This window comes from Capricornis sumatraensis, chromosome 16 (genome assembly GCF_032405125.1).
Source record: "Capricornis sumatraensis isolate serow.1 chromosome 16, serow.2, whole genome shotgun sequence".
Lineage (NCBI taxonomy): Eukaryota > Metazoa > Chordata > Mammalia > Artiodactyla > Bovidae > Capricornis > Capricornis sumatraensis.
This window is the reverse complement of record NC_091084.1, coordinates 80697148-80724072: the sequence shown is the minus strand read 5'-3', so window position 1 is coordinate 80724072 and position 26925 is coordinate 80697148. Positions and strand designations below refer to the sequence as shown.

The 26925-nt window shown below is 54.0% G+C and overlaps 2 protein-coding genes across 2 annotated transcripts; both read left to right on the top strand.

Moving 5' to 3' along the window:
• The first annotated feature begins 8192 nt into the window (after nt 1-8192).
• LOC138093060 (proteoglycan 3-like) lies at nt 8193-13804 on the top strand. Its single transcript, XM_068989147.1, has 5 exons — nt 8193-8253; nt 8689-8987; nt 11581-11712; nt 12878-12989; nt 13746-13804. Exons 1-5 carry the CDS (start codon nt 8193-8195, stop codon nt 13802-13804), a joined length of 663 nt encoding a protein of 220 aa, XP_068845248.1.
• Nucleotides 13805-22685: 8881 nt separating this feature from the next.
• Nucleotides 22686-26135, top strand: LOC138093195 (proteoglycan 3-like). The gene is made up of 5 exons (XM_068989309.1): nt 22686-22746; nt 23182-23474; nt 23953-24084; nt 25216-25327; nt 26077-26135. The coding sequence occupies exons 1-5, from the start codon at nt 22686-22688 to the stop codon at nt 26133-26135; spliced, it is 657 nt and encodes a 218-aa protein (XP_068845410.1).
• The last annotated feature ends 790 nt before the right edge of the window (nt 26136-26925 follow it).

Genomic DNA, 26925 nt, shown 5'->3' with positions numbered 1-26925 from the left:
TTTTCTAGACAGTCAGTTCTTCACATCAGGTGGCCAAAGGATTGGAGCTTCAGCTTCAGCATCGGTCCTTCACCTCAGGTAGTGGCCCCCTTTTCTCTGTGGGTTAGTTCAAAGGCCACAGCTTTCTCCGAGATGGCTCCCCGGCCACATCCTCATGGGAGGCTGTCCTCCTCGCTGCCCTCCATCCTGTGTCCCCTCTCTTGTCCCCAGCCTCCCTCCCCTCCCTGGAGGGGCCACCATCTCAGCAGGGAGCTGCCTCACTCCCCGAGGGGCTCGGGGCCCAAGTCAGGCCGTGTGCAGCCAGGTGGCTCCAGGGCTGGCTCTCCAGCCCCGAGTCTCCCCGGCTTCTTCCATCTTCTCAGGTCCTGGGGTCACCGAGACAGAACAGTGTTCTTGCGCTTAGCTTCATTGAAGAAAGGATTGGAGGTTGACGAGGCAGGAAGCTGAGACTGCCAACTGGTGTTCAGAGGGCAGAGAGCCCTGGGTGGTGAGAGAGAGAGTGAGAGAGGCTGCCTGGGGGTGTGGCTCTACGTGGGGCCCAGGGAGCATGTTCAAGGATGTCTGGGGCGCCCGCGTATACACGGGTGTGTGGGTGTCTGGGTGTGTGCAGGAGTCGGTCTTTGGATTCCTGGGTATGTCTGTGTACATGTGAGTCTGTGCCTGTAAATGTGCGTGAATCTGTGTGAGTCAGCGTGCATTTGTGCGTTGCTTATGTGCCCGTTTCCTACATCTCTGTGGAGATGCTTGCATGCCCGTGCACACCCCTGGGCGTGTGTGTCTATCCATGCTTTCTCTTTCCCCACCTCACTCTCAAGGTCACCTGATGGTGCGGGCCATGTGTGCGTGTGTTCAGTTGCATTCTCCATTGCAGGACAAATCCAAGGTGAAATTCTCTCTACTTCTGGGTCTTCTACTTGGGACAATTTCAACTTTTCATCTGAGTCAATCTTCTTGGCCTTTAGCCTTTCTGTCTTGACTCCTTTCTACATTTCCTGGGATCATAGTCACAGAGCCACCTTCCTCCCTGGCCACCCGCCCGTTTCAGGATCTCTGCACGTAAAGGAGCAGGGCCTCGGGAGCAGGCCTTGCAGGGACTCCTCAGGACACCTGCGAGCCTGCAGTCTTGTTCTACTGTGACGTTCTCAATGCTGTCCTTTCTGCAAGAGGCAAATGATGATAGAAGGATTGCTTCTTTTGCTGTGAGCTCACTGCGTGTTCTGGGCTAAGCATTTTCTGTGCATTACGTCCTTTAATCCTCATACCACCCCCATGAGGTATGTGTGCGGTGCATCCAGATCTCAAATGAAGAAAGGTGGTAGATGATGGAACCAGTACCAGCCCCTCAACTGCCTGACCCTAAGTTCACGCCCTTAACCACCAGGGCCTCATGGGAGAAGCTGGGCCCTCCTGGGGTGAGTGTGTGTGTCGGGGTGTGTAGGGGCAGGGTGGTGACCTCCGTCGCGTTCTCTATTTGCAGGGCTCAGTGGGCAAATGTCCAGGGTCAGGCGGGAGCCTTCCGTGGTGCTGGGAAGGAAGTGGGCAGGAGGTGAAGGAGAGGCGCTTGGCCTTTTCCCACCAGGGACTGAAGTGTCCAATGTTGAAGCCCCTTGGGAGATGACACCCTGCCTCAGTCTGGGGAGATGCCAGTGTGTGAGTCGGGGCAGTCCCTATGGAAGAGCTGATGCTGCCAGACAATGAGAAAGAGGAGGGCTCTGGAAGCGAAGGTGACCCCAGGGAAGAGGGGCCTGCTGAGTCCATCTCCGGCTTGGGTGAGGTGGCCGAGGACCTTTAGCATCCTCAGGAAGGGGACGCGGTAGGACTGGAGGGTGTCCCTGCAGGCCGGACCTGCTACTTCCTGCTGGCGAGGAGCCCCGTGAACTTTAGTCCTGCTCGGGTGAGCGGCCAGTGGCTGAGGCGAGGCCCAGCGTGAAGATGGGGACAGTCTGTGTTGCCCGTCACTTTCCGCCTTGGGGACCCTGGGGGTGTCAGCAGAGGCTGAGGCTGGAAGATGTGTTGGGGGTAGAAAGCAAGAGTCTTGTGGAAACACAAGCTGCATCGTAATCCCCTGCCTTCAGATGTCTGTCGGGTGGAAGGCGGGGCCTGAGCTTTGGGAACTTAAACACCCAGTGCTCAGGTGGTTGAGTTTCTGTGAGGGGTGCTCAATTCTTGCTCTCTCATCCTGCCTTGGAGGTTCCTTGGCAAATGTGCCACTGGGAAGGACTCATCCACGACTTCGACCTCAGTGACCAAATCTGGTGTTCAGCAGCGGGTCAACCAGGGCCCAGCTGGGATGGGGCCCCCGATCACAGTGGGCAGGATGGGTCCCGGCTCTCAGTGGGAACTCCTCCTGACCCCAGCGTGTGCTCAACTTGCTGCAGGCTCTTCTCTGTTTCTCTCTACAATCCACTGAAGACCCAGGGACAGATGGATGTCTGGAAAAGACACGAAGAGGGACTGGGAAAAGCCAAGCATTTTTTCTTTGGTTAAATATCTTCCCTGCACATGTGCATGGGGGACCTTAGTTTCCTGGCCGGGGATTGAACCCAGTCACACACCTGGCACTGGAAACTTGGAGTTTTAACCACTGGACCACCAGTGAAGTCCCGCCAAACGTTTAGGATCAGGATACGTGTGTGGAAGGCCCGCTCGGTCTCCAACTGTCTGTACGACCTGGGCAGGAAGACGAGCCTGGCTCCTCATCTGCAGGATGGGGTGGCCAGGCCTGCCTCCTCCTGTTAGAGCCAGAAGGATGCACGAGTCCCTGGGACACAGAGAATGTGAGGGTGACCATTGCTGTGGGTCTCCATTTCAGCTGGCCAGCAGGTGTCCAGCATGGTCCAGGCCCGCTTTAAGGGGGATGCCGGGCAGGCAGAAGCAGGCGGGGACAGGCCAGCGCTGCCCACCTGCTTCCCTTCGCCCCAGGCCGCAGCCCCCCTCCTTCCTTCCCGCCTTCTCTGGGGTCGCTGGATACCCTTCACTAGCTTGCCATCAGTGCCTGGAATTTGCGTCCGGCCATCCCTGGGGCAGCGGCTGGATGTGTGCCCCTGGGCACCCGAGGGGAGGTGGGAGAGGGGGTGACTGACAGCAAGTCTTGGGGGGAGCGCTAGGAAGAGCCAGACCTCTGGAGACGGGCCTCCTGGGTCTGTCATCTCCACTGCGGTGTGGGGCGGTGAGGGAAAGATCCCCCTGGAGCTGAGTCGGGGGGAACAAGAGGCTGAGAGCCCTTCCCGCTGTGTCTTCACAGAAGGCCCTGGACTTGCTCAGTGAGGCTCAAGCCTCCTGTTCCACTCTTCCTACTGAGCTGGATCCTCCGGGCAGCCTCCACCTGGCCCCTCCCACCCCCAGCAATAAAAGTGCTTTCCTGAAACGGATTTCTTGCTTCTTCCTATCACTGATGTCCTCTTCTGAGCCCCACCCATGAGCTTTCTGCCCCTAAGGACCGCGCCTTCCACCCTACTGTGTTTCATCAATAGCGTCAGTTCGGTTCAGCGCATCACTGACTCTCTGCGACCCCATGGACTGCAGCACGCCAGGCCTCCCTGTCCATCTGAGCTCCCAGAGCTTGCTCAGACTCATGCCCATTGAGTCGGTGATGCCATCCAGCCATCTCATCCTCCGACCTCAATAGGGTCAGAGGACATCATTCGAAAGGCGGCCGGGGAATGGGGTCGGTGGGGCCTTCTCAGGACAGTGGAAGGGGCTCAGGCGCTCTTTTCACAAGAGGCCCAGTCACTGGCACGAGCATGGCAGCTGCTGCCAGGACCACGCCCAGCCCTCCAGTCTTTCTCGTGGGCTGAGTGCACTGCGCTCGCTGCTCTGGCCTCAGCACCAGAGGATAGCAGCAACTCCTGGGAACAGCCCCAGGAGCAGGAGTGTGAGAACTCCAGTCCTTTGCTCCTTAAGAGGAGTAATTCTGGGGCATGTATTGGGCACCGCGTCCCAGGCTTTCCCACCAGGATCAACTTGCAATTATCCACTGAGGTGGCTGGCTTTATCAAAGAGTATTGGCCGCCTTCTCTTCCCCGTATGAACCCTCTTCTTCCCCACGTGTCCCAGCGCCTCCCAGATAAACTACTTGCTCAAATCCTTGTCTCAGGCTGTGTTTCCGGGGACTCTCAGTGGTAGACAAACTGCTGTTAATACATGTACAACTCTGTGCAAGGCCTGGGAATTATGACAAGACAGCTTCAGGAGCGGAGGATGTTTGTAACATAAGCACACCAGAATCCAGTGATGGGTACTCCTAATTGTGCCTCTGCAAAGCACTCCCTGCTACGGCAGGCAGCTCACCAAGATGGCCTCGTGTGATCAGTAACTATTGTCCCTTTGACAGGACCAGGCTTAGAGAAGTGGTGACCTGGTTTTTGTCCAGGGCTGAGCATCAGAATGTGACCCACGGAGGGATGCAAGCATCTCCAGAGCGTGTCCTTTCAGTCAGCAGGGTTTTGTGGCTGGAAGTGTTGGCTGCTTCCTGGACGTGATCACAGGGGATACAACATGGAGGGGAGGAAGGGGACCGTCCTCTACTTTAAAAAAATCATTTGCTTATGGCTGTGCTGGTCCTTTTTGCTGCACAGGCTTTCTCTCGTTGCAACAAGTGAGGGCTACTCTCTACTTGCAGCTCAGGGGCTCAACTGCCCCACGACACGTGGCATCTTCCCAGACCAGAGACTGAACCAGCGTCCCTTGCATTGCAAGGCAGATTCTTAGCCATTGGACCATCAGGGAAGCCCCGAGTCCTCTACCCCTGTGTTCCCCTTGGGGCACAGGATTCCAACCTCGCTGGGGCCGAGGGAGTCCCAGTCCGAGGTGAGGAAGGAGGACATCCTGAACCCTCTGCTGGGGATGTGGGGAGAAAGTAAGGTGCCAGTGCCATGAGGCCCTTTTCTCCAGAACTGCTGAAATTCATAGACGTATAGAAGGCCCAATGGTCTTAGAGGCAAAGGGAAAACCTCACTTAAAAATTATTTCATTTTTTATGCATTTGATTTGGCTGTGCTGGGTCTCCCTTGGAGCTCACAGTCTCCTCTAGCTGTGGCCCTGGTCTCTGGAGCTCAGGCGCTCAGCAGCTGTGTCTCGCAGGCTCTGTTCGAGGCAGCAAGTGGGATCTAACTCCCTCACCAGGGATGCAACCCCGGCCCCTGATTTGGGAGCTTGAAGTCTTAGCCAATGGATCACCAGGGAAGTCCCACCTCCCGGTCTTAAGAAGCAAATTAAGAAGCTGAATGTTTTGAGTGTGGCCCCAATAGGAGAGGCTACTTACTCAAGTTTGCAGGGTGGGGTGAAAAGTTAAGAAATCTAACTGAGGTCCGCTGTAACTGCTGCTGTCTAGATGTCTGAGACGGCGGTTTTCCGACACAGCTTACGGGTTCAGCCCCGCGCTAGAGCAGAGCCTTTGCTCCTGTCCTCAGGACGTTGTGTTCTGGTGTGGGGAGACGTTGCTTCTCTTTGTTCCAGAATTAATAATAAGGATTAACAAAGTCCCTCGCTTGTTAAGCATTAAACAAGTGCTGGGCTCTGAGACTTTGTGCCAAGGGAGACTTCACCTCGTTTCTCACAAATCTCTTCTGTTTGCAGGTGTTTGTGGCAGAAGTGTGACTTCCAGTCTGTGAAGGTCCCCTTTGGGGGATTAAAGTCAGGAAGGGGGCCCGATGGAGGCATTTGGGCTCCTGGTGAGAGTGTCTCCATCACATGGTGCGTTTCCTCTGTGACAATTCCCCGAGCAGTCTATAACACAGTGCAAGCAACAGGCTGCATCTTAAACACCCTTAAGTAAAACTTCAAATGAAATAAGAGAACTGGTCTCACATTCCTTACTATGAGCTTGTGGGCGATTTTTTTCCCCTTGGCCAAGTAGCTCTGGGAAACAACTCTTCCCAGAAGTTTATCATGTTGCTGGCTAATGACACCAGCTGACCTTATTGGGCATTGTGACCGCTGACTGAAACAATCCTCCTGGCCTGGACCCCATGGACTTGGGGGAATACGCGAAGCGGGGCTGGCCTTCCACGCTCCCCAGCAAGGGAATTCTTCAGTGTAAAATCCAGAGATCAGGTTTCTGGGTCCTGGAGTTGCCCAATACCCAGACCCCCAAGTCAGGTAGATAAGCTGGGGGTCGGGTCCGTTGGCCCCAGGAGATAACGGCTAAGACCGTTACTCTGCAATCAGCCCAGAAGTGGCCTCTCAGACACTTCTCCATCTACAGGGCCCCGGGGAGAGCAGAGCAGGGGCAGGCATCCAGGCCGGTCAGCCTCGGGGCGCCCTGTCCCCAGTGCCCTGAGCACTGGACGGCTGGGAAGGAGGGCAGGAGGGCAGGAACAAAGGTGCACTGTCCCGCGAGGGTACCCCAGAGTGAGGCCCCACCCCGACGGGGCCACGGGCTCAGGGCCGGGACGTCTGGCAGGATCAAGCCTCAGCCTTGCTGGCCTCTCCTCAGATTGCAGTGAACGTGGCTGGAAATGATCAGTATTTAGACTTTGGTGTTTATTCTGATGGTTAAGGACAATTTCACGAAATACTTATTTTTCTCGACTACTGCATACTTCTGAGTCCCCTGAACTTTTGCAGCTGAGGCCGGTGGCTCCCTCGCCGCCCCTCACTGCTCGCTGCGGTGGTGACACAGAGCTGGTGGGAGACGGGGAGTCCGGGTGAGCAGGAGGGCGGCCCACGGAGCGTCCGAACGACCTTGTAGGAAGGTCTCCATCCCACCTGCTCTCTCCTTGCCAGCAGATAGGGCTCAAGGCTGGACGAAATGGCCTGTTCTAGATCAGTGGTCCTGAAAGGGGCAATTTTACTTTCCACTGTTATTTGTAAACGTGTGGGGCATATCCTGGTGTGTGACTGGGGGAGGCACGATTGACTTCCAGTGGGCAGAGAGCCAAAGATGCTGTGAAGCTTCCTATGAGACACAGGACAGATCATGCCCCCAGCCTCCAACATAGAACCATGTGACCTGCAAGCGTTAAGATGCAAAGGTTGAGAACCTTCAACTAGAGTGGCAGCGTAAAGGAAAGAGCATCAATTTTTCATCTTAAAAATGAGAAAGACACGGAGCGAGAGAAGGAGAGGGAGAGACAGGGAGAGAGTGAAGAAGGGAAAGAGGGGGACAGACAGAGACAGGGAGAGCAGGGTTTCAGCCTCAGAGGCTTAGTGTCCCAGCTCCCTCATTCCTGCAGGAACTTGGCAAGTCACCGGCCTGCTCTGAATCTCATTCTTCACATCAGTGAAGTCGGGCTGATCGCACGTTCTGCTGGGACCGAGCTTAGGAAGGTGAGGATTCGGGATGTGCTGCACTGGAAGCACGCACACATGGCCCACACCAGAGCTCAGGAGGCCGAGCCCCCCGAGCCTCCCCCTCCTCCCCCTGCTCTCCCTGCTCCCTGGATCCTCCACGGCATTTGCTGGAAAACTGACCCAGGGAAGGCTGCTTCTGGGACTGAAAGGGTTGTTCAGACCTGGACCCTTGAGGGCACTGATGAAAATTCAGTCTGGACAGTAGTCATGGGGGTTTTAGGAGCATACTAGGGTGTTAGGGCACCTATGTCCAAACAGGAGGCAGGGCCCTCACGTCCCAGCAGAGAGCAGGGCCCAACGGTGGGAGGACTGAGCCAACCTCTTATCAGCCCCGCTGTCCAACCCCCGAGCCTGGGGCAATCCCCCTGGCCTCTTCCCACTTCCCCAAAGCCTGGTATAAGGGCAGCTTCTGTGCGCCAACAGCCAGAGGCTGAGAGCGGAGGCTTCAGACTCTCAGGAGGCAAGTGTCCCTCGGCTTCCCCGGGAGGACAGGTCCGGGGCTGGGAAGAACCTGGGCTCTGTATGGGACATGCCGGGGACTCCAGTCCCTTTCCCATAATGACCACTGTCCTGCCCCTTCTTCCCCAGTGGGTCTGACTCTGGCCCTGAAGGTGAGCACACCTGTTCCTGCAGGAATTCCGGTCTGAGCTGCGTGCTGTCCCAGGGAGCAGTGACGCGCTCTCAGGGAAAGGCACTTGAGCTGACGAGCCCCTGTTCTTCCCCTGATCCTCCAGCTCGGCGTCTGTTCACTGGGGGACAAGGAAGCTCTCCACTTTGCCCTTTAGTCTACCAGTTGAGCAGACCCTGCCTCTCCACTGTGTTCCAGGGGCCCTGCAGACACAAGGCAAGTCCCCAGGAGGCAACGTGGAGCTGTGTGTCTGTCACAGGACTGCAGGAACATGAAAGGCTGCCTGCTCCTGCCCCTTCTCCTGCTGGGGACAGTTTCTGCTCTCTATCTGGGTGAGTGCTCCCCTTCCCTTCTCACACATCTTCATCTCTTCTTTCCTGCATCTTTTTTCGCTCTTGCAGGTCCAGGGCCATAGGCCCCTCTGCAGTTGCCCCAGCCCCTCTCTACTTAAATTTCTCCTGGACCCAGAGCTGTGACTTGAACTTTCTCCCAGGCCTCCTTTGCAAGGAAAAACACCCACCTGTGAAGATGAGGGCTTCTCACATCTCTCACTCCCAAATTACCCGCACGTGGTGTCAGCTGGCATCAGGTTCTCATGCAATTGTGTGTGTGATGCAAGAATTCTGGCTCATCCAACCCCCAAGGGACCATTCCCATCTTTGGTTCCAGAAGGGGTCCCTAGGAAGAGTGAGTGGAGCCATCAGAGCTGTCCGTGGTCCTGGAGGAAGGTGGGACCTGGTCTGATGGTGGGTTATTTCTTTTTGCAGAGAAGGATGCCTCCCATATGGGCAGTCCGCAGACACAGGCAGACCTGAGCCAGGATCCTGAAGGCTCAGGGGGGCAGGAAGGAGAGCTGGCCCTGAGTGGTGAGGTGCTTGATTCGGGGGGAGAGGAGGCCGAGGACGCCCACGACGATGAGAGCGACTTTGAGTTAGACCCAGATGACTTAGATGAGGACGTGCAGTGCCCCAAGGAAGAGGAGACAGTGCAACTTCTGGGGACGCCTGCATGCAAGAGCTGCCGCTACCTGATGGTACAAACACCGAACATATTTAGGAAAGCTCTGGTGAGTGGCATGGAGGCTGCTGTGTTGGTCTGGGTGTGGGGGAGACAGAGTGGATTCAACCTTCTGTCCCTATTATTTAGGCGAGTGGTTCTCCACGCATAATGTGCATCAGAATGTGTTAGCTACTCAACCGTGTCTGGCTCTTTGCAACCACATGGAGTATAGCTCACCGGACTCCTCTGTCCATGGAATTCTGCAGGCAAGAATACTGGAGTGTGTTGCCATTTCCTTCTCCAGGGGTTCTTGCATGACCCAGGGATCAAACCTGGGTCTCCCAGATTGCAAACAGACTCTTTACCATCTGAGCCACCAGGGAAGTCCCAGGATGCATCAGAAGTCTGATTAAAACGCAGGTCTCTGGAGCACATCCCCTCAATTTCAGGTTTAGTAGATCTGGGGTGTAAGGGTTTATGTTTATAACTCATTCCCAGTTGATGTTATTGTTGGTCTGGGGACTGCACTTTGAGACCCACTGGGTCAGATAAAAAGCTTTGGGGTGAGGTGTACCTGTGCTAAATCCTGGAGCTGCCTTCATCAGCTGTTTCATTTGGACAAGTCGCTTCACCTTTCCGGGCTCCTGTGTCTTCACGTGTAAGATGGCAATGCATGGTCCCACACAGGAGCTGCAGAGAGGCTTAGCTAACAGAGGAGAACTCCTGTTGTCCCCACGAACTTCAGCACACTAGGCTCCCCTGTCCTTCTCTATCTCCCGGCGTTTGCTCAGATTCATGTCCACTGAGTCATTGAGTCTGTCTAACCACCTCATCCTCTGCCGACTCCTTCTCCTTTTGCCTCCAGTCCCTCCCAGCATCAGGGTCTTTCCCAATGAGTCAGCTCTTTGTATCAGGTGGCCAAAGTATTGGAGCTTCAGCTTCAGCATCAGTTCTTCCAATGAATATTCAAGTTTGAATTCCTTTAGGATGGACTGGTTGGATCTCCTTGCAGTCCAAAGGACGCTCAAGACTCTTCTCCAGCACAATTTGAAAGCATCCGTTCTTTGGTGCTCGGCCTTCTTTATGTTCTAACTCTCACATCCACACACGACTACTGGAAAAACCGTACCTTTGACTAAAGGGACCTTTGTTCGCAAAGTGATGTTTCTGATTTTTAATATGCTCTGGGTTTGCCATAGCTTTCCTTCCAAGAAACAAATGTCTTTTAATTTCACGGCTGCAGTCACCTCCACAGTGATTTTGGAGCCCAAGAAAAGAAAATGTCACTGTTTATACTTCATCCTCTTCTGCTTCCCATGAAGTGATGGGACCTGATGCCATGATCTTAGTTTTTTGAAAGTTGGGTTTTAAGCCAGCTTTTCCATTCTCCTCTTTCACCTCATCTCATCTGCATATCTGAGGTTGTTGATATTTCTCCTGGTATTCTTTATTTCAGGTTGTGATTCATCCAGACCAGCATTTCACATGATGTATTCTGCATACAAGTTAAATAAGCAGGGTGACTATAAACAGCTTTGTCATACTTCTTTCCCAATTTGGAACCAGTCAGTTGTTCCATGTTCTGTTCAACCTGCACACAGGCTTCTCAGGAGGCAGGTCAGGTGGTCTGGGACTCCTGTCTCTTGAAGAATTTTCCACAGTCCTTTGTTGTGATCCATAGAGTCGAGGTCGTTAGCTTAGTTAATGAAGCAGAAATGGATGTTTTCTGGATCCAACAGATATTGATGGTTTGATCTGTGGTTTCTCTGCCTTTTCTAAACCTGGCTTGTACTTCTGGAAGTTCTCCAGTCATGCACTCTTGAAGCCCAGCTTGAAGGATTTTGAGCTCCACCCTGCTGGCATGTGAAATGAGGCCACTGTATGGCAGTTTGGACGTTCTTTGGGGCTGCCATTCTTTCCCTGGTGGCTCAGACGGTAAAGCGTCTGTCTACGATGCAGAAGACCCGGGTTCAGTCCCTGGGTTGGGAAGATCCCCTGGAGAAGGAAATGGCAATCCAGTCTAGGACTATTGCCTGGAAAATCCCATGGACAGAGGAGCCTGGTAGGCTACCGTCCATGGGGTCGCAAAGAGTCGGACACGACTGAGTGACTTCACTATTCACTATTCTTTTGAACTGACCTTTTCCAGTCCTGAGGTCACTGCTGAAGTGTTTTCAAATTTGCTGCCAAATATCCTGTGCACGACTGAAGTGACTTAGCAGCAGCAGCATTCTGTGCGGCACTTTCACAGCATCTTTTAGGCTTTGAACCAGCTCAGCTGGAATTCCATCACCTCCACTAGCTTCCTTTGTAGTAACGCTTCCCAAGGACCCCTTGACTTCACCCTTAGGATGTCTGGCTGGAGGTGAGTGACCGCACCATCATGGTTGTCTGGGTCATTAGGACGTTTCTTTGTGTAGCTCTTTTGTGTATTCTTGCCACCTCTTCTTAATCTCTTCTGCTTCTCTTAGGTCCTTACCGTTTCTGTCCTTTATGGTGACCATCCTTGCAGGAAATATTCTCTTGATATCTGCAATCATCTTGAAGGGTTCTCTAGTCTTTCCCATTGTATCGTTTTCCTTGATTTCTGTGCATTGCTCCTTAAGACTCAGGGACTTGCAAGAAACAGTGAATTTTCTACCCCACTATTCTCTGTGCAGAGCATCTGCAGGAAGTGCTACCGAGGCAACCTCGTCTCCATCCACAACCTCCTCTTCGATAACCGCATCTCGCGCTGGGCCAGAAGGATCAAACAAGCAAAGGTCTGGATCGGCGTCATCATCAAGCTCTGGGTAAATGAAGGGCCAATTTCCTGGTATCAGAAGGTCTTTTGTTGCTGTTGTTGGTTTAATGCTGTAAAATCAATTCACTCTCTTAAAAAAGATTCTTATTTATTTATGGCTGCGACGGGTCTTTGTTACTATGCGGCAGGCTTTCTCTGGTTGCAGCGAGCAGGGGCTGATCTCCAGTCGTGATGCTCGGGCTTCTCACCGGGTGGCTTCTCTCCTTGCACATCATGGGCTCTAGGGTGCAGGGGCTTCACAGTCGCTGTCAGAGGCCCTAGAGCCCTGGGTCAGTAGTTTTGGCTCTCAGGCTTTGTTGCTCTGCTGCACGTGGGGTCTTCCAGGACCAGGAATCGAACCCATGGCCCCTGCATGGGCAGGCAGCTTCTTCACCACTGGACCATCAGGGAAGTCGTGTCTGAGTGCCTCAAGGGACCATCTGCCCCCATCGAGCCTCATCCTGGCCCCAGAAGCTGGCTTGTGCTGACTTAGGAGACGTGATGACTGAGCGCTTCTCTTCCTCACCCGTGTTCAGGGGCTTCTCGCTTGCAGTTTAAATCTGCCATGGTGGATGCACTTACACCAGAGAAGTGGACAATTATTACAAATCACATTTCTTTCTTCCCTCTGCCTCATACCTTCCACCAAAGCTGACTGTTAAACACTTATCAGCAAATCACTGGAGTCAGGAAGTAGAGCTCATACCCAGCTCTGTGTGTTACTGGCTGAATGCCTGCCTCCATATTTCAGTGTCCTCATCTCTGAGGGGGTCCTTCTCTCAGAGTGACCTGGGGGCTGTGCCCGAGTAAGCGCTGTCAGATGTGGTCTCGGGACCACAGTATCAACATCACCTGGTACTTGTTGAAATACAGGATCCTGGGCCGCACCCCAGACCTCCCGAATCAGGATCCGCGTTTCCACCAGATCGCTAGGAGATTGTCTGCTCAGTGAAGTCTGAGAAGCCTGCTCTGTGTGAGAGCTGGAAGCGATGTTTTCTGTTACGTGTCACTGCCTGAAAATGCTCAGGGATGGGTCTGTATGGTGGGGTCCTAGCCAGGTGATTCAGTGAGAGGAGATTATAGACATCCGGAAGGGATGCTCAAGGGACTTTCAGGAGCCCCAGCACCTGTCTTCCTGGATCTCCATCCTCTGACCCAGCCTCTCTCTTCTCTAGTCCATATACAAAACATTTCGCTGGACCGATGGGAGTCGCTGGAATTTTGGATACTGGGCCCGAGGGCAGCCTGGGAATGGGAGAGGCCACTGCGTGGCCCTGAGCACCAGAGGTGAGGGGGCCAGGCGCCCGGACAAGGTGGAGGGGTGGACTCGCACACACGTCTCTGTGAGCTGCACAGACACGCCTCCCCTCACACCCTCCCCCACTAGAGAACCCCGCCCTGTGTGTGAGCAGGGCTGAGGGGCAGGGATCCTCAGAGCCACAGAGAGGGGTCCTGGACGGGGCTGGGGGCTCTGTGTCCTCCAGACTCAGCGAGGCTCCTTCCCTTCCTCTGAGGGGATGGTGACAAGGAGTGAGTGTGGGACAGACGGGAGGGACAGTCGGGAATGGGAGGTGTGGCCGAGGGACTCGGGAAAGATGTGGGAACTAGGGCCAGCTGATAGGTGCTTCCCCAGCTCCCAAGAGCGCGGCTGCCTGACGTGTGGGAGTTTAGAACAGGGGAGAAGACCACACGGGCTGCAGGCAGGTGGCCGAGGTCCACACCTGGCTCCATTCGCTACTTGTCTGCTGAGATCGGGGCAGGTTACCAATCCCACTAAGCCTCAGTTTTCCCATCTGTGAAATGGGAGTGCTGACAGCCCTGACCTCTTGGCATCACTGTGAGGATGAAAGGACAGTCCATAGGAAGCCCATTGCACACTGCCTCTGCAAGGGAAGAGATCAGTGATCATGGCTAGCTGGGACATGGGGAGACATACGGCCCTCAGGCTGGCAGGCAAAGGTCAGCTGAGAGGTGCCTGGCCGGGCAATGGGGGACACAGGCCATGCTCAGGTGAACTGACATCACTGTGTTCTCTGCCTGCAGGGGGTCACTGGCGACGTGCTTCATGCAAGTGGCGGCTGCCTTTCGTCTGCTCCTACTAAGCCGGAGGCGGGAGACCCTGCCCCCCCGCCTCGCCTGCCGGGTCTCACCCTCGGCCCCCTTGCCCCCCAGCCTCCCTGGGTCATAAAGCCACGTTCTCACAGCATCTCCTGACTGTTGTGTCCTTGCTGCGCGCTGTGGAGGAGTCCTCTGGGTTGGAGAATCCTGGAAGCCTCGTTCTGGCTTCGCGGGCAGGGCGGGGGAACTTTGAGAAGCAAAGCTGGAGAGGGCCTCCTGCTGGCGGGGCGGGAGCGGGTGGCACCGGGGGGTTTCACTGCAGTGGCCCCTGGGGGCAGCGGGGACCGGGTGGGGGTCCCGATCCCAAAGGGCCCCCCAGGGTCTTGTGGCAGAAGGTCCTTGTTCACAGGGTTGGGGGGGATTGGCCCTCTGTCTTTGGATTCAGCAAGGCATGTGGGGTGTGGCCAGAAGGGGTGGCATTCCAAGTGGAGGCGGCGAGGGGTACTGGAGGGCTGGTTGGAGCCGTGAGTGCCCCCTGGGGTCACCACGTGCTGGAGGAGAAAGGGGTCTCTCCCGGGGTCGCCCGCTCCTCCAGCCCCTGTGTGGTCTGGCCTCGGGGTCGGGCCCTCTTTACCGCTCTCCTAGCCGTCTGCGCTCAAAGGCCCCAGCTTCTAGGACTGCTGCCCCCTCTCTGCTTTCTCTGGAGAGTCGCTGTCATCCTTACGCCCAATCCTCGGTCCTTCGTCCCCTCCTTCCGGCTCTTCAGCTTGGGGCAGATTCAGTGTTTCATCTCAGGAAATCTCAGCCTTCCGCTTTGCTTTCTCCACTGGACTCCTTTCTATTGTTTCTGGGGTCAGAGTCACAGAGCCACCTTCCTCCCTGGCCACTCCCCCCCCCGCCCCCCCCGTTTCAGGATCTCTGCACGTAAAGGAGCAGGGACTGGGGAGCAGGCCTTGCAGGGACTCCTCAGGACACCTGCGAGCCTGCAGTCTTGTTCCACTGTGACATTCTCAATGCTGTCCTTTCTGCAAGATGCAAATGATGACCGCATCTTTTGCTGTGAGCTCACTGCGTGTTCTGGGCTAAGCATTTCCTGTGCATTACGTCCTTTAATCCTCACAACACCCCCATGAGGTATGTGTGCGGTGCATCCAGATCTCAAACGAAGAAAGTTAGTAGACGATGGAACCAGTACCACCCCTCTACTGTCTGACCCTAAGTTCATGCCCTTAAGCACCAGGGCCTCATGTGGGAGCCTAGGTTCTCCTAGGGGTGAGTGTGTGGGGTAGGGGTGGTGACCTCCATTCAGTCAGTTCAGTCACTCAGTCGTGTCCAAGTTTTTGCAACCCCCTGGACTGCAGCATGCCAGGCCTCCCTCTCCATCACCAATCACGCAGTTTACTCAGACTGATGTCCATCATGGACCATCTCATCCTCCATCGTCCCCTTCTCCTCCTGTCCTCAATCTTTCCCAGCATCAGGGTCTTTGCCAATGAGTCAGCTCTTCACATCAGGTCGCCAAGTATTGGAGTTTCAGCTTCAGCATCAGTCCTTCCAATGAACACTCAGGACTGATCTCCTTTAGGACGGACTGGTTGGATCGCCTTGCTGTCCAAGGGACTCTCAAGAGTGTTCTCCAACACTACACTTCAAAACCATAAATTCTTCAGCACTCAGCTTTCTTTATAGTCTAACTCTCACATCCATTGATGACCACTGGAAAAACCATAGCTTTGACTAGATGGACCTTTGTTGGCAAAGTAATGTCTCTGAGTTTTCATAAGCTGTCTAGTTTGGTCATAACTTTTCTTCCAGGGAGCAAGCATCTTTTAATTTCATGGCTGCAGTCACCATCTGCAGTGATTTTGAAGATCCCCAAAATACAGTCTGTCACTGTTTCCCCATCTATTTGCCATGAAGTGATGGGACCAGATGCCATGATGTTAGTTTTCTGAATGTTGAGCTTTAAGCCAACTTTTCCACTCTCGTCTTTTACTTTCATCAAGAGGCTCTTTAGTTCTTCTTTGCTTTCTGCCGTAAGGGTGGTGTCATCTGCATATCTGAGGTCAATGATATTTCTCCTGGCAATCTTGATTCCAGCTTGGGCTTCATCCAGCCCAACGTTTCTCATGATGTACTCTGCATAGAAGTTAAATAAGCAGAGTAACAATATACAGCCTTGACTTACTTCTTTCCCTATTTGGAACCCTTCTGTTGTTCCATGTCCAGTTCTAACTGTTGCTTCCTGACCTGCATACAGATTTCTCAAGAGGCAGGTCAGGTGGTCTGGTATTCCCATCTCGTTCAGAATTTTCCACAGTTTATTGTGATCCACACAAAGGCTTTGTCATAGTCAGTAAAGCAGAAGTAGATGTTTTCCTGGAACACTTGTGTGCTTTTTCAATGATCCAACAGATATTGGCAATTTGATCTCTGGTTCCTCTGCCTTTTCTAAATCCAGCTGGAACATCTGGAAGTTCATGGTTCACATATTGCTGAAGCCTGGCTTGGAGAATTTTGAATGTTACTTTACTAGCGTGTGAGATGAGTGCAATTGTGCGGTGGTTTGAGCATCCTTTGGCATTGCCTTTCTTTGGGATTGGAATGAAAACTGACCTTTTCCAGTCCTGTGGCCACTGCTGAGTTTTCCAAATTTGCTGGCATATTGAGGGCAGCACTTTCACAGTATCATCTTTAGGATTAGAAATAGCTCAACTGGAAATTCATACCTCCACTAGCTTTGTTCATACTGATGCTTCCTAAGGCCCACTTGACTTCACATTCCAGGATGTCTGGCTCTAGGTGAGTGATCACACCATTGTGATTGTCTGGGTAATAAAGATCTTCTTTGTACAGTTCTTCTGTGTATTCTTGCCACCTCTTCTTAATCTCTTCTGCTTCTGTTAGGTCCATATGGCTTCTCTCCTTTATCGAGCCCATCTTTGCACGAAATGTTCCCTCGGTATCTCCAATTTTCTTGAAGAGATCTCTAGTCTTTTCCATTTTATTGTTTTCCTCTATTTCTTTGCACTGATCACTGAGGAAGGCCGTCTTATCTCTCCTTGATATTCTCTGAAACTCTGCATTCAAATGGATATATCTTTCCTTTTCTCCTTTGCCTTTCACTTCTCTTCTTTTCACAGATATTCATAAGCCCTCCCCAGAAAACCACTTTGCCTTTTTGCATTTCTTTTTCTTGGGGATGGTCTTGATCCTTGCCTCCTGTACAACATCATGAGCCTCCTTCCATAGTTCTTCAGGACTCTGTTTATCAGATCCAATCCCTTGATTCTATTTTCACTTCCACTGCATAATCATAAGGGATTTGATTTAGGTCATACCTGAATGGTCTAGTGGTTTTCCCTACTTTCTTCAGTTTAAGTCTGAATTTGGCAATAAGGAGTTCATGATCTGAGCCACAGTCAGTTCCCCGTCTTGTTTTTGCTGACTGTATAGAACTTCTCCATCTTTGGCTGCAAAGAATATAATCAATCTGATTTCAGTGTTGGCCGTCTGGTGATGTCCTTATGTAGAGTCTTTTCTTGTGTTGTTGGAAGAGGTGTTTGCTATGACCAGGGTGTTCTCTTGGCAGAACTCTGTTAGTCTTTGCCCTGTTTCATTCTGTAAAACAAGGCCAAATTTGCCTGTTACTCCAGGTGTTTCTTGACTTCCTACTTTTGCTTTCTTAATCTCTTAGTCCCCTATAATGAAAAGGACATCTTTTTTGGGGTGTTAGTTCTTGAAGGTCTTGTAGGTCTTCATAGAACCGTTCAACTTCAGCTTATTCAGCATTAGTGATTGGGACATAGACTTGGATTACCGTGATATTGAATGGTTTGCCTTGGAAACAGAGATTATTCTGTCGTTTTTGAGACTGCATCCAAGTACTGCGTTTGGGACTCTTTTGCTGACCATGATGGCTACTCCATTTCTTCTGAGGGATTCCTGCCCACAGTAGTAGATATAATGGTCATCTGAGTTAAATTCACCGATTCCAGTCCGTTTTCGTTTGCTGACTCCTAGCATGTCGACATTCACTCTCGCCATCTCCTGTTTGCCCACTTCCAGTTTGCCTTGATTCACGGAGCTGACACTCCAGGTTCCTGTGCAATATTGCTCTTTACAGCGTGGACCTCGCTTCCATCAGGCTGAGTATCTGAATGTGACCCATGGCGGGATGCAAGCATCTCCAGAGCGTGTCCTTCCAGTCAGCAGGGTTTTGTGGCTGGATGTGTTGGCTGCTTCCTGGGCATGATCACATGGGATACAGCACTGAGGGGAGGAAGGAGACCGTCCCTGACTGTTTTTTTTTTTTCTTAAAATAAAAAATCATTTCTTTATGGCTGTGCTGGTCCTTTTTGCTGCTCAGGCTTTCTCTCGCTGCAACAAGTGAGGGCTACTCTCAGGTGCAGCTCAGGGGCTCAACTGCCCCACGACACGTGGGATCTTCCCAGACCAGGGACTGAACCAGTGTCTCTTGCTTTGCAAAGCAGATTCTTAACTATTGGACCATCAGGGAAGCCCCGAGACCTCTACCCTTGTGCTCACCTTGGGGGACAGGATTCCAACCTCGCTGGGACCGAGGGAGCCCTAGTCCGAGGTGAGGAAGGAGGGTGTCCTGAACCCCGTTAGCTGGGGAGGGTGCAGTGAGCAGAAAGTACGACAACAATGCTGTGAAGCCCTTTTCTCCAGAACTCCTCAAACACATAGAAGAACAGAAGGTCCCACGGTCTTAGAGGCAAATAAAAAACCTCCTCTAAGCATTATCTTTTTATTTCTTCATTTGATTTGGCTGTGCTGGGTCTCCCTTGGAGCTCACAGTCTCCTCTAGCTGTGGCCCTGGTCTCTGGAGCTCAGGCGCTCAGCAGCTGTGTCTCGCAGGCTCTGTTCGAGGCAGCAAGTGGGATCTAACTCCCTCACCAGGGATGCAACCCCGGGCCCTGATTTGGGAGCTTGGAGTCTTAGCCAATGGATCACCAGGGAAGTCCCACCTCCCGGTCTTACGAAGCGAATTAAGAAGCTGAATGTTTTGAGTGTGGCCCCGATAGGAGAGGCTACTTACTCAAGTTTGCAGGGTGGGGTGAAAAATTAAGAAATCTAACTGAGGTCCGCTGTAACTGCTGCTGTCTAGATGTCCGAGACGGCGGTTTTCCGACACAGCTCCCGGGTTCAGCCCCGAGCTGGAGCAGAGCCTTTGCTCCTGTCCTCGGGACGTTGTGTTCTGGTGCGGGGAGACGTTGCTTCTCTTTGTTCCAGAATTAATAATAAGGATTAACAAAGTCCCTCGCTTGTTAAGCATTAAACGTGTGCTGGGCTCTGAGACTTTGTGCCGAGGGAGACTTCATCTCGTTCCTCACAAATCTACTCTGTTGGCGGGTGTTTGTGGCAGAAGTGTGACTTGTACCTTTGGGGGGTTAAAGTGAACCAGGAGGCATTTGGCTCCTGGAAAGGTTCTGTATCTTGATGTGGGCTCCATCACACGGTAAATTTCCTGTGTGACAATTCTCCGAGCAGTCTACGATACAGTGCAGCTGAGAGGATGCATCTTAACCACCCTTAAGATACATGTTTAATAAAATTAGAGCACTGGCCTGATATCCCCAAATATGGGCTTGCCTGTCCTCTTTCCCCTCCAAAATGATGCTGACTAAGCTCTGGGCAACTCAGCTGGTGTCTTTTCAGCAGAATCCGTGGAGTTCCTTACATCATCCTGAAATGCACAGAGTGGGCCCTCAAGCAACTCTTGGGCTTACTGGTTGCCCAAGGGGACAGTTGGGTCCTGGTTTCCTGACAAAGGCTACCCCCAAGCCCACATGCCTGGTACTGTCCTCAGAGCGTTTCTGGAGCGGATCTCATTAGAGGTAGGTCCTGTCATTAGCCTTGGTTTGTGGATGGGAATACTGAGCGCCGAGTGGCTGACTCTGGAGTGGCGATTGCATTCAACATCACAGCACACTGCCCTCTGCATGACGTGGGGCTGGACGGACCTCACCCAAGGGGCAGAGCTGAAACCCCTATGAACAGAGACGCAAGCAGTAAGCTAGAGAGGTGGGGTCTCACGGATGCTGAAAAGGTAGGCGCCATTAGCTAATGGGTGACAACTGAGCGAATCAAAGACAGCAAGGACATGGGGGTCAGACACTAGGCTCAGACGTGCATCTTCAAACATGCTGTGTGGCCTTGGGCAAGTCACTGACCCTGTCTGAGGGAGCTGTCGGCTAGAACTGCAGTGCCTAAGACCCTCAGGTGAACGGAAGGATTAAGTAAGTGGGATAAGGATGTAAGAGCCTTAACGAAGCACAGCGTTGGGATGGTGGTGGAGCTTCAGCAATGTGATGTCCAGACTTCCAGCTCCTTGCTTAAGACTGAGCTTCCCCTGCAGGGAGTGCGGGTTTGGCACTTGATGGGGGAACTCAGAATCCGCCTGCCTCGTGGCAAGGCAGGAAAGCTGTTTCCAGTTTCACACCGGGCAGGCGTCACCGGGATGTCGAGGGGGTCCCTGAAGTCACTGGGATGTCTTTGCCCAGGGTCAGCCTAGGGGTGGGGCCGGCCAGATGGATGGGCATGGGACACGAGGCCAAGGGTAGGCAGGTGGATAAGGATCCGGAAGGCCTGTCTCCAACTTGTCCTGTGGTCTTGGGCGACTTATTTCCGCTTTCTGAGAGGCCATCTCCTAATATGGGAAACAGATCCGTTAAAATGAAGCAGCAATTGAAACGCATTCACGGCACTGGTTTGCAACACCAGCCGATGTTATTGGTCATCCAAACTGCTGCGTGAAATCATGTCCTTGGCCTGGGCCCAGGACTGGAAGAATAATGGAGGAGTGCCTAGCCCTCCACTCCTCTTCCAAGGGAAGTCTCCAGCTTGAAATGTGAAGACCAGGTTTTCCTTCTCTGGAATTGACCAATCCTCCCAACCCCAAGTCAGGTAGAGAAGCTGAGGGTCGTGTCCGTTGGCCCCAGGAGATAACGGCTGAGACCGTTACTCTGCAATCAGCCCAGAAGTGGCCTCTCAGACACTTCTCCATCTGCAGGGCCCCATGGAGAGCAGAGGCCAGGCAAGAAAGCCTAGGTGACCCGTCCCTGCTGCCCTGACCACTGGGCTGGAACCCAAGGTACAAAACTACACTGCCCAGCTAGGCTACCCCAGAGTGGAGGCTACACCCTGACAGGTGCATGGGCTCTGGGCCATGACGTCTGGCAAAATCAAGCCTCAGCCCTTGCTGGCCTCTCCTTGGCTGCCGTGAATGTGGCTGGAACTTGGCTGATGAAATCTTGACATTCTGCTCATCACGGTACTTTTGCATTGATTCTGATTTTTAAGAAAGATTGCGTGAAATGTTTCTTTACCTTGACTACTGAACTCTGCAGCTGAGCTGAGTGCCTCGTTTGCTGCCCCTTGTGCCCACCGTGGGGGCTGGCGGATTGCAAGGGAAGCGTGGTCCTCAAGAACTGGAAGGCTCTGTACGAAGGTCTCCACTCCAGCTGTTGCTGCCTGATGAGAAGATCTGCCTCGAGGCTGCACAACAAGGCCTCAACTAGGTCCGTGAACCTCAGAGAGGCAGTTTTGGTTTCCAGCGGACATTTGGAAAGGTGTGGAGATCTATCAGAGTGACTCAACGGTGCTAAACTCTGTGCAAAACATAGGAAGCCCCTTCACCAACTCCCCTGAAAGAATGATTTGACTCCCAGCAATAATTGTGCAAAGGCTGAGAACCTTGATCGAGACCCACAGTATAAAGGAAAGAGCACACATTTTTCATCTTAAAGATGAGAAAGAGATGGAGAGACAGGAGAGGGAGAGACAGGGAGAGAGTGAAGAAGGGAAAGAGGGGGACAGACAGAGACAGGGAGAGAAGGGTTCAGCCTCAGAGGCTTAGTGTCCCAGCTCCCCACCTCCCGCACAACCTTGGCAAGTCACCGGCCCGCTCTGAATCTCATTCTTCACATCAGTGAAGTCGGGCTGATCGCACGTTCTCCTGGGACCGAGGTTAGGATTGTGAGGATTCGGGATGTGCCGCACTGGAAGCACGCACACATGGCCCACACCAGAGCTCAGGAGGCCGAGCCCCCCGAGCCTCCCCCTCCTCCCCCTGCTCTCCCTGCTCCCTGGATCCTCCACGGCATTTGCTGGAAAACTGACCCAGGGAAGGCTGCTTCTGGGACTGAAGAGGATTGTTCAGACCTGGACCCTTGAGGGCCCTGATGAAAATTCAGTCTGGACAGTAGTCATGGGGGCTTCAGGAGCATACTAGGGTGTTAGGCCACCTATGTCCAAACAGGAGGCAGGGCCCTCACGTCCCAGCAGAGAGCAGGGCCCAATGGTGGGAGGACTGAGCCAACTTCTTATCAGCCCCACTGTCCAACCCCCGAGCCTGGGGCAATCCCCCTGGCCTCTTCCCACTTCCCCAAAGCCTGGTATAAGGGCAGCTTCTGTGCGCCAACAGCCAGAGGCTGAGAGCAGAGGCTTCAGACTCTCAGGAGGTAAGGGTCCCTCGGCTTCTCCGGGAGGACAGGTCCAGGGCTCAAAGAACCCGGGCTCTGTATGGGACACGCCGGGGACTCCGGTCCCTTTCCCATAATGATCACTGTCCTGCCCCTTCTTCCCCAGTGGGCCTGACTCTGGCCCTGAACGTGAGCATGCCTGTTCCTGCAGTAGTGCCGGTCTTAGCGGCTTGCTGTCCCAGGGAGCAGTGAGGCGCTCTCAGGGAAAGGGACTTGAGCTGACGAGCCCCTGTTCTTCCCCTGATCCTCCAGCTTTGGGGTCTGTTCGCTGGGGGACAAGGAAGCTCTCCACTTTGCCCTTCAATCTACCAGTTGAGCAGACCCTGCCTCTCCACTGTGTTCCAGGGACCCTGCAGACACAAGGCAAGTCCCCAGGAGGGAACGTGGAGCTGTGTGTCTGTCACAGGACTGCAGGGACATGAAAGGCTGCCTGCTCCTGCCCCTTCTCCTGCTGGGGACAGTTTCTGCTCTCTATCTGGGTGAGTGCTCCCCTTCCCTTCTCACACATCTTCCTCTCCTCTTTCCTGCATCATTTCTCGCTCTTGCGGGTCCAGGGCCATAGGCCCCTCTGCAGTTGCCCCAGCCCCTCTCTAGTCAGATTTCTCCTGGACCCAGAGCTGTGACCTGAACTTTCCCCCAGGGCTCCTTTGCAAGGAAAAACACTCACCTGTGAAGAGGAGGGCTTCTCACATCTCTCACTCCCAAATTACCCACACGTGGTGTCAGCTGGCATTAGGTTCTCATGCAATTGTGTGTGTGATGCAAGAATTCTGACTCATCCAACCCCCAAGGGATCCTTCCAGTCTTTGGTTCCAGAAGGGGTCCCTAGGAAGAGTGAGTGGAGCCATCAGAGCTGTCCGTGGTCCTGGAGGAAGGTGGGACCTGGTCTGATGGTGGGTTATTTCTTTTTGCAGAGAAGGATGCCTCCCATATGGGCAGTCCGCAGACACAGGCAGACCTGAGCCAGGATCCTGAAGGCTCAGGGGGGCAGGAAGGAGAGCTGGCCCTGAGTGGTGAGGTGCTTGATTCGGGGGGAGAGGAGGCCGAGGACGCCCATGACGATGAGGGGGACTCAGACCCAGATGACTTAGATGAGGACGTGCAGTGCCCCAAGGAAGAGGAGACAGTGCAACTTCCAGGCAGTCCTGAGTGCAAGAGCTGCCGCTACAGGATTGTGCGGACTCCAAAGAGGTTTAAGAAAGCTCAGGTATATGGCTCGAGGCTGCTATGGGGGACCAGGGATGGAGAGACAGGATTGGATTCAATGTTCTGTTTCTTATTATTTAGACTAGTGGTTCTCAGTGTAATATGCAGCAGAAAAGAAAGTGAAAGAAAGAAAGTGAAGTTGCTCAGTCGTATCTGATTCTTTGCGACCCCATGGACTGTAGCCAACCAGGGTCCTCTGTGGATGGAATTTTCCAGGCAAGAGCACTGAAGTGGGTTGCCATTTCCTTCTGTAAGGCATCTCCCTGACCCGAGGATGAAACCTCGGTCTCCTGCATTGCAGGCGGATTCTTTACCAGCTAAGCCCCCATGGAAGCTAAAATAAAGGCCCAAGAGATGGGATTCAGGGGAAGCAGCAGATACCGGATTTCTGATTTGTAAAGGGATGTGGGGTCTATCCTGGAGACTCAGGAACTTAACGTGAAAACAGTGAGTTTCTCTCCCGCCCGTTCTCTCTGCAGAGAGTCTGCAGGAAGTGCTACCGAGGCAACCTCGCCTCCATCCACAACTTGAAATTCAACAGTTATATCCAGCACTTGGCCACGGGTATCAATGAAGCACAAGTCTGGATCGGAGGCTTCATCAGAGGTTGGGTAAGTGAGGGGCCAATGTCCAGGGAGAGGAAGTTCTTTCTTTCTGTCCTTTTAAAAAGGTTGGTTGAACACTGGGAAGTCAATCCCTGTCCTTTAAAAGCCTTTTTCCTGCATTCATATTTAGCTGCACCCGGGCTTTCTCTAGTTGTGGCTGGGGCACTCTCTGGCTGTGGGGCATGGCTTTCTTATTGAGGTGGCTTTGCTTGCTGGGGTGCACAGAATCGAGACTCCCTGCCCAGAAGCTGGAGCGCAAGTCGGTGCTCTGCGGCACGCGGGGCCTTCCAGGACCAGGGACGAACCCACAGCGCCGGCAAGGGCGGGCAGCTTCTTCACCACTGGGCCACCGGGGAAGGCGCTTCTGAGAGCCTCAAGGCACCACCTGACCCATTGAGCCTCATCCTGGCCCGGAAGCTGGCTTGTGCTGAGTTAGGAGACGTGATGACTGAGCGCGTCTCTTCCTCAACCATGTTCAGGGGCTTCTCGCTTGCAGCCTTAAATCTGCCATGGTGGATGCACTTACACCAGAGAAATGGACAGTTATTATAAATCAGGGTTCTTTCTTTCCTCTGCCTCACACTTTCCACCAAAGCTGGCTGTGAAATGTTAATTAGCAGATCACTGGTGTCAGGAGACGAGAGTTCATACCCAGCTTGGTCCCTTAGTGGCTGAATGCCTGCCGCCATATTTCAGTGTCCTCATCTCTGAGGGGGTCCTTCTCTCAGAGTGACCCGGGGGCTGTGCCTGAAGAAGCGCCGTCACATTTGCTGCTGACGTGTGGTCCCGGGACCAGAGTCTCAACATTACCTGGTAGTTGTAGAGATACAGGACCCTGGGCCGCACCCCAGACCTCCCGAATCAGGATCCACATTTCCACCAGATGGCTAGGAGACTGTCTGCTCAGTGAAGTCTGAGAAGCCTGCTGCGCATGAGAGCTGGAAGCGATGTGTGCTGTTCCGTGTCACTGCCTGAAAACGCTCAGGCGTGTGTCTGTACGGGGGGTCCTAGCCAGGTGACACAGTGAGAGGAGATTATAGACACAGTGTCCAGAAGGGATGCTGAGGGGACTTTCAGGAGCCCCAGCACCTGTCTTCCTGGACCCGTGCCCTCTCACCAAGCCTCTCTCTTCTCTAGTGCCTGTGGAGGAAATATCGCTGGACTGATCGGAGTTCTTGGAATTTTACATACTGGGCACTATGGCAACCTAAGTTTGGGAGAGGCCGCTGTGTAGCACTGAGCACCAGAGGTGAGGGGGCCAGGCGCCTGGACAAGGAGGGGAACTCCCACACCGGTCCCTGTGAGCGGCAAAGACACGCCTCCCCTCACACCCTCCCCCACTAGAGAACCCCGGCCTGTGTGTGAGCAGGGCTGAGGGGCAGGGATCCTCAGAGCCACAGAGAGGTCCTGGACGGGGCTGGGGACTCTGTGTCCTCCAGACTCAGCGAGGCTCCTTCCCTTCCCCTGACGGGATGGTGACAAGGAGTGATTGTGGGACAGACGGGAAGGACACTCGGGAACGGGAGGTGTGGCCGAGGGACTCGGGAAAGATGTGGGAACTAGGGCCAGCTGACAGGTGCTTCCCCAGCTCCCAACAGCACGGCTGCCTGACGTGTGGGAGTTTAGAACAGGGGAGAAGACCACACGGGCTGCAGGCAGGTGGCCGAGGTCCACACCTGGCTCCATTCGCTACTTGTCTGCTGAGATCAGGGCAGGTTACCAATCCCACTAAGCCTCAGTTTTCCCATCTGTGAAATGGGAGTGCTGACAGCCCTGACTTCTTGGCGTCACTGTGAGGATGAAAGGACAGTCCATAGGAAGCCCATAGCACACTGCCTCTGCAAGGGAAGAGATCAGTGATCATGGCTAGCTGGGACATGGGGAGACATACGGCCCTTAGGCTGGCAGGCAAAGGTCAACTGAGAGGTGCCTGTCCGGGCACTGGGAGACACAGGCCATGCTCAGGTGAACTGACATCACTGTGTTCTCTGCCTGCAGGGGGTCGCTGGCGACGTGCTTCATGCAAAAGGCGGCTGCCCTTCATCTGCTCCTACTAAGCCGGAGGCGGGAGACCCTGCCCCCCCGCCCCTCTGCCTGCCGGGTCTCACCCTCGGCCCCCTTGCCCCCCAGCCTCCCTGGGTCATAAAGCCACGTTCTCACAGCATCTCCTGACTGTTGTGTCCTTGCTGCGCGCTGTGGAGGAGTCCTCTGGGTTGGAGAATCCTGGAAGCCTCATTCTGGCTTTGCGGGCAGGGCGGGGGGACTTTGAAGCAAAGCTGGAGGGGGCCTCCTGCTGGCGGGGCGGGAGCGGGTGGCACCGGGGGGTTTCACTGCAGTGGCCCCTGGGGGCAGCGGGGACCGGGTGGGGGTCCCGATCCCAAAGGGCCCCCCAGGGTCTTGTGGCAGAAGGTCCTTGTTCACAGGGTTGGGGGGGATTGGCCCTCTGTCTTTGGATTCAGCAAGGCATGTGGGGTGTGGCCAGAAGGGGTGGCATTCCAAGTGGAGGCGGCGAGGGGTACTGGAGGGCTGGTTGGAGCCGTGAGTGCCCCCTGGGTTCACCACGTGCTGGAGGAGAAAGGGGTCTCTCCCGGGGTCGCCCGCTCCTCCAGCCCCTGTGCGGTCTGGCCTCGGGGTCGGGCCCTCTTTACCGCTCTCCTAGCCGTCTGCGCTCAAAGGCCCCAGCTTCTAGGACTGCTGCCCCCTCTCTGCTTTCTCTGGAGAGTCGCTGTCATCCTTACGCCCAATCCTCAGTCCTTCGTCCCCTCCTTCCGGCTCTTCAGCTTGGGGCAGATTCAGTGTTTCATCTCAGGAAATCTCAGCCTTCCGCTTTGCTTTCTCCACTGGACT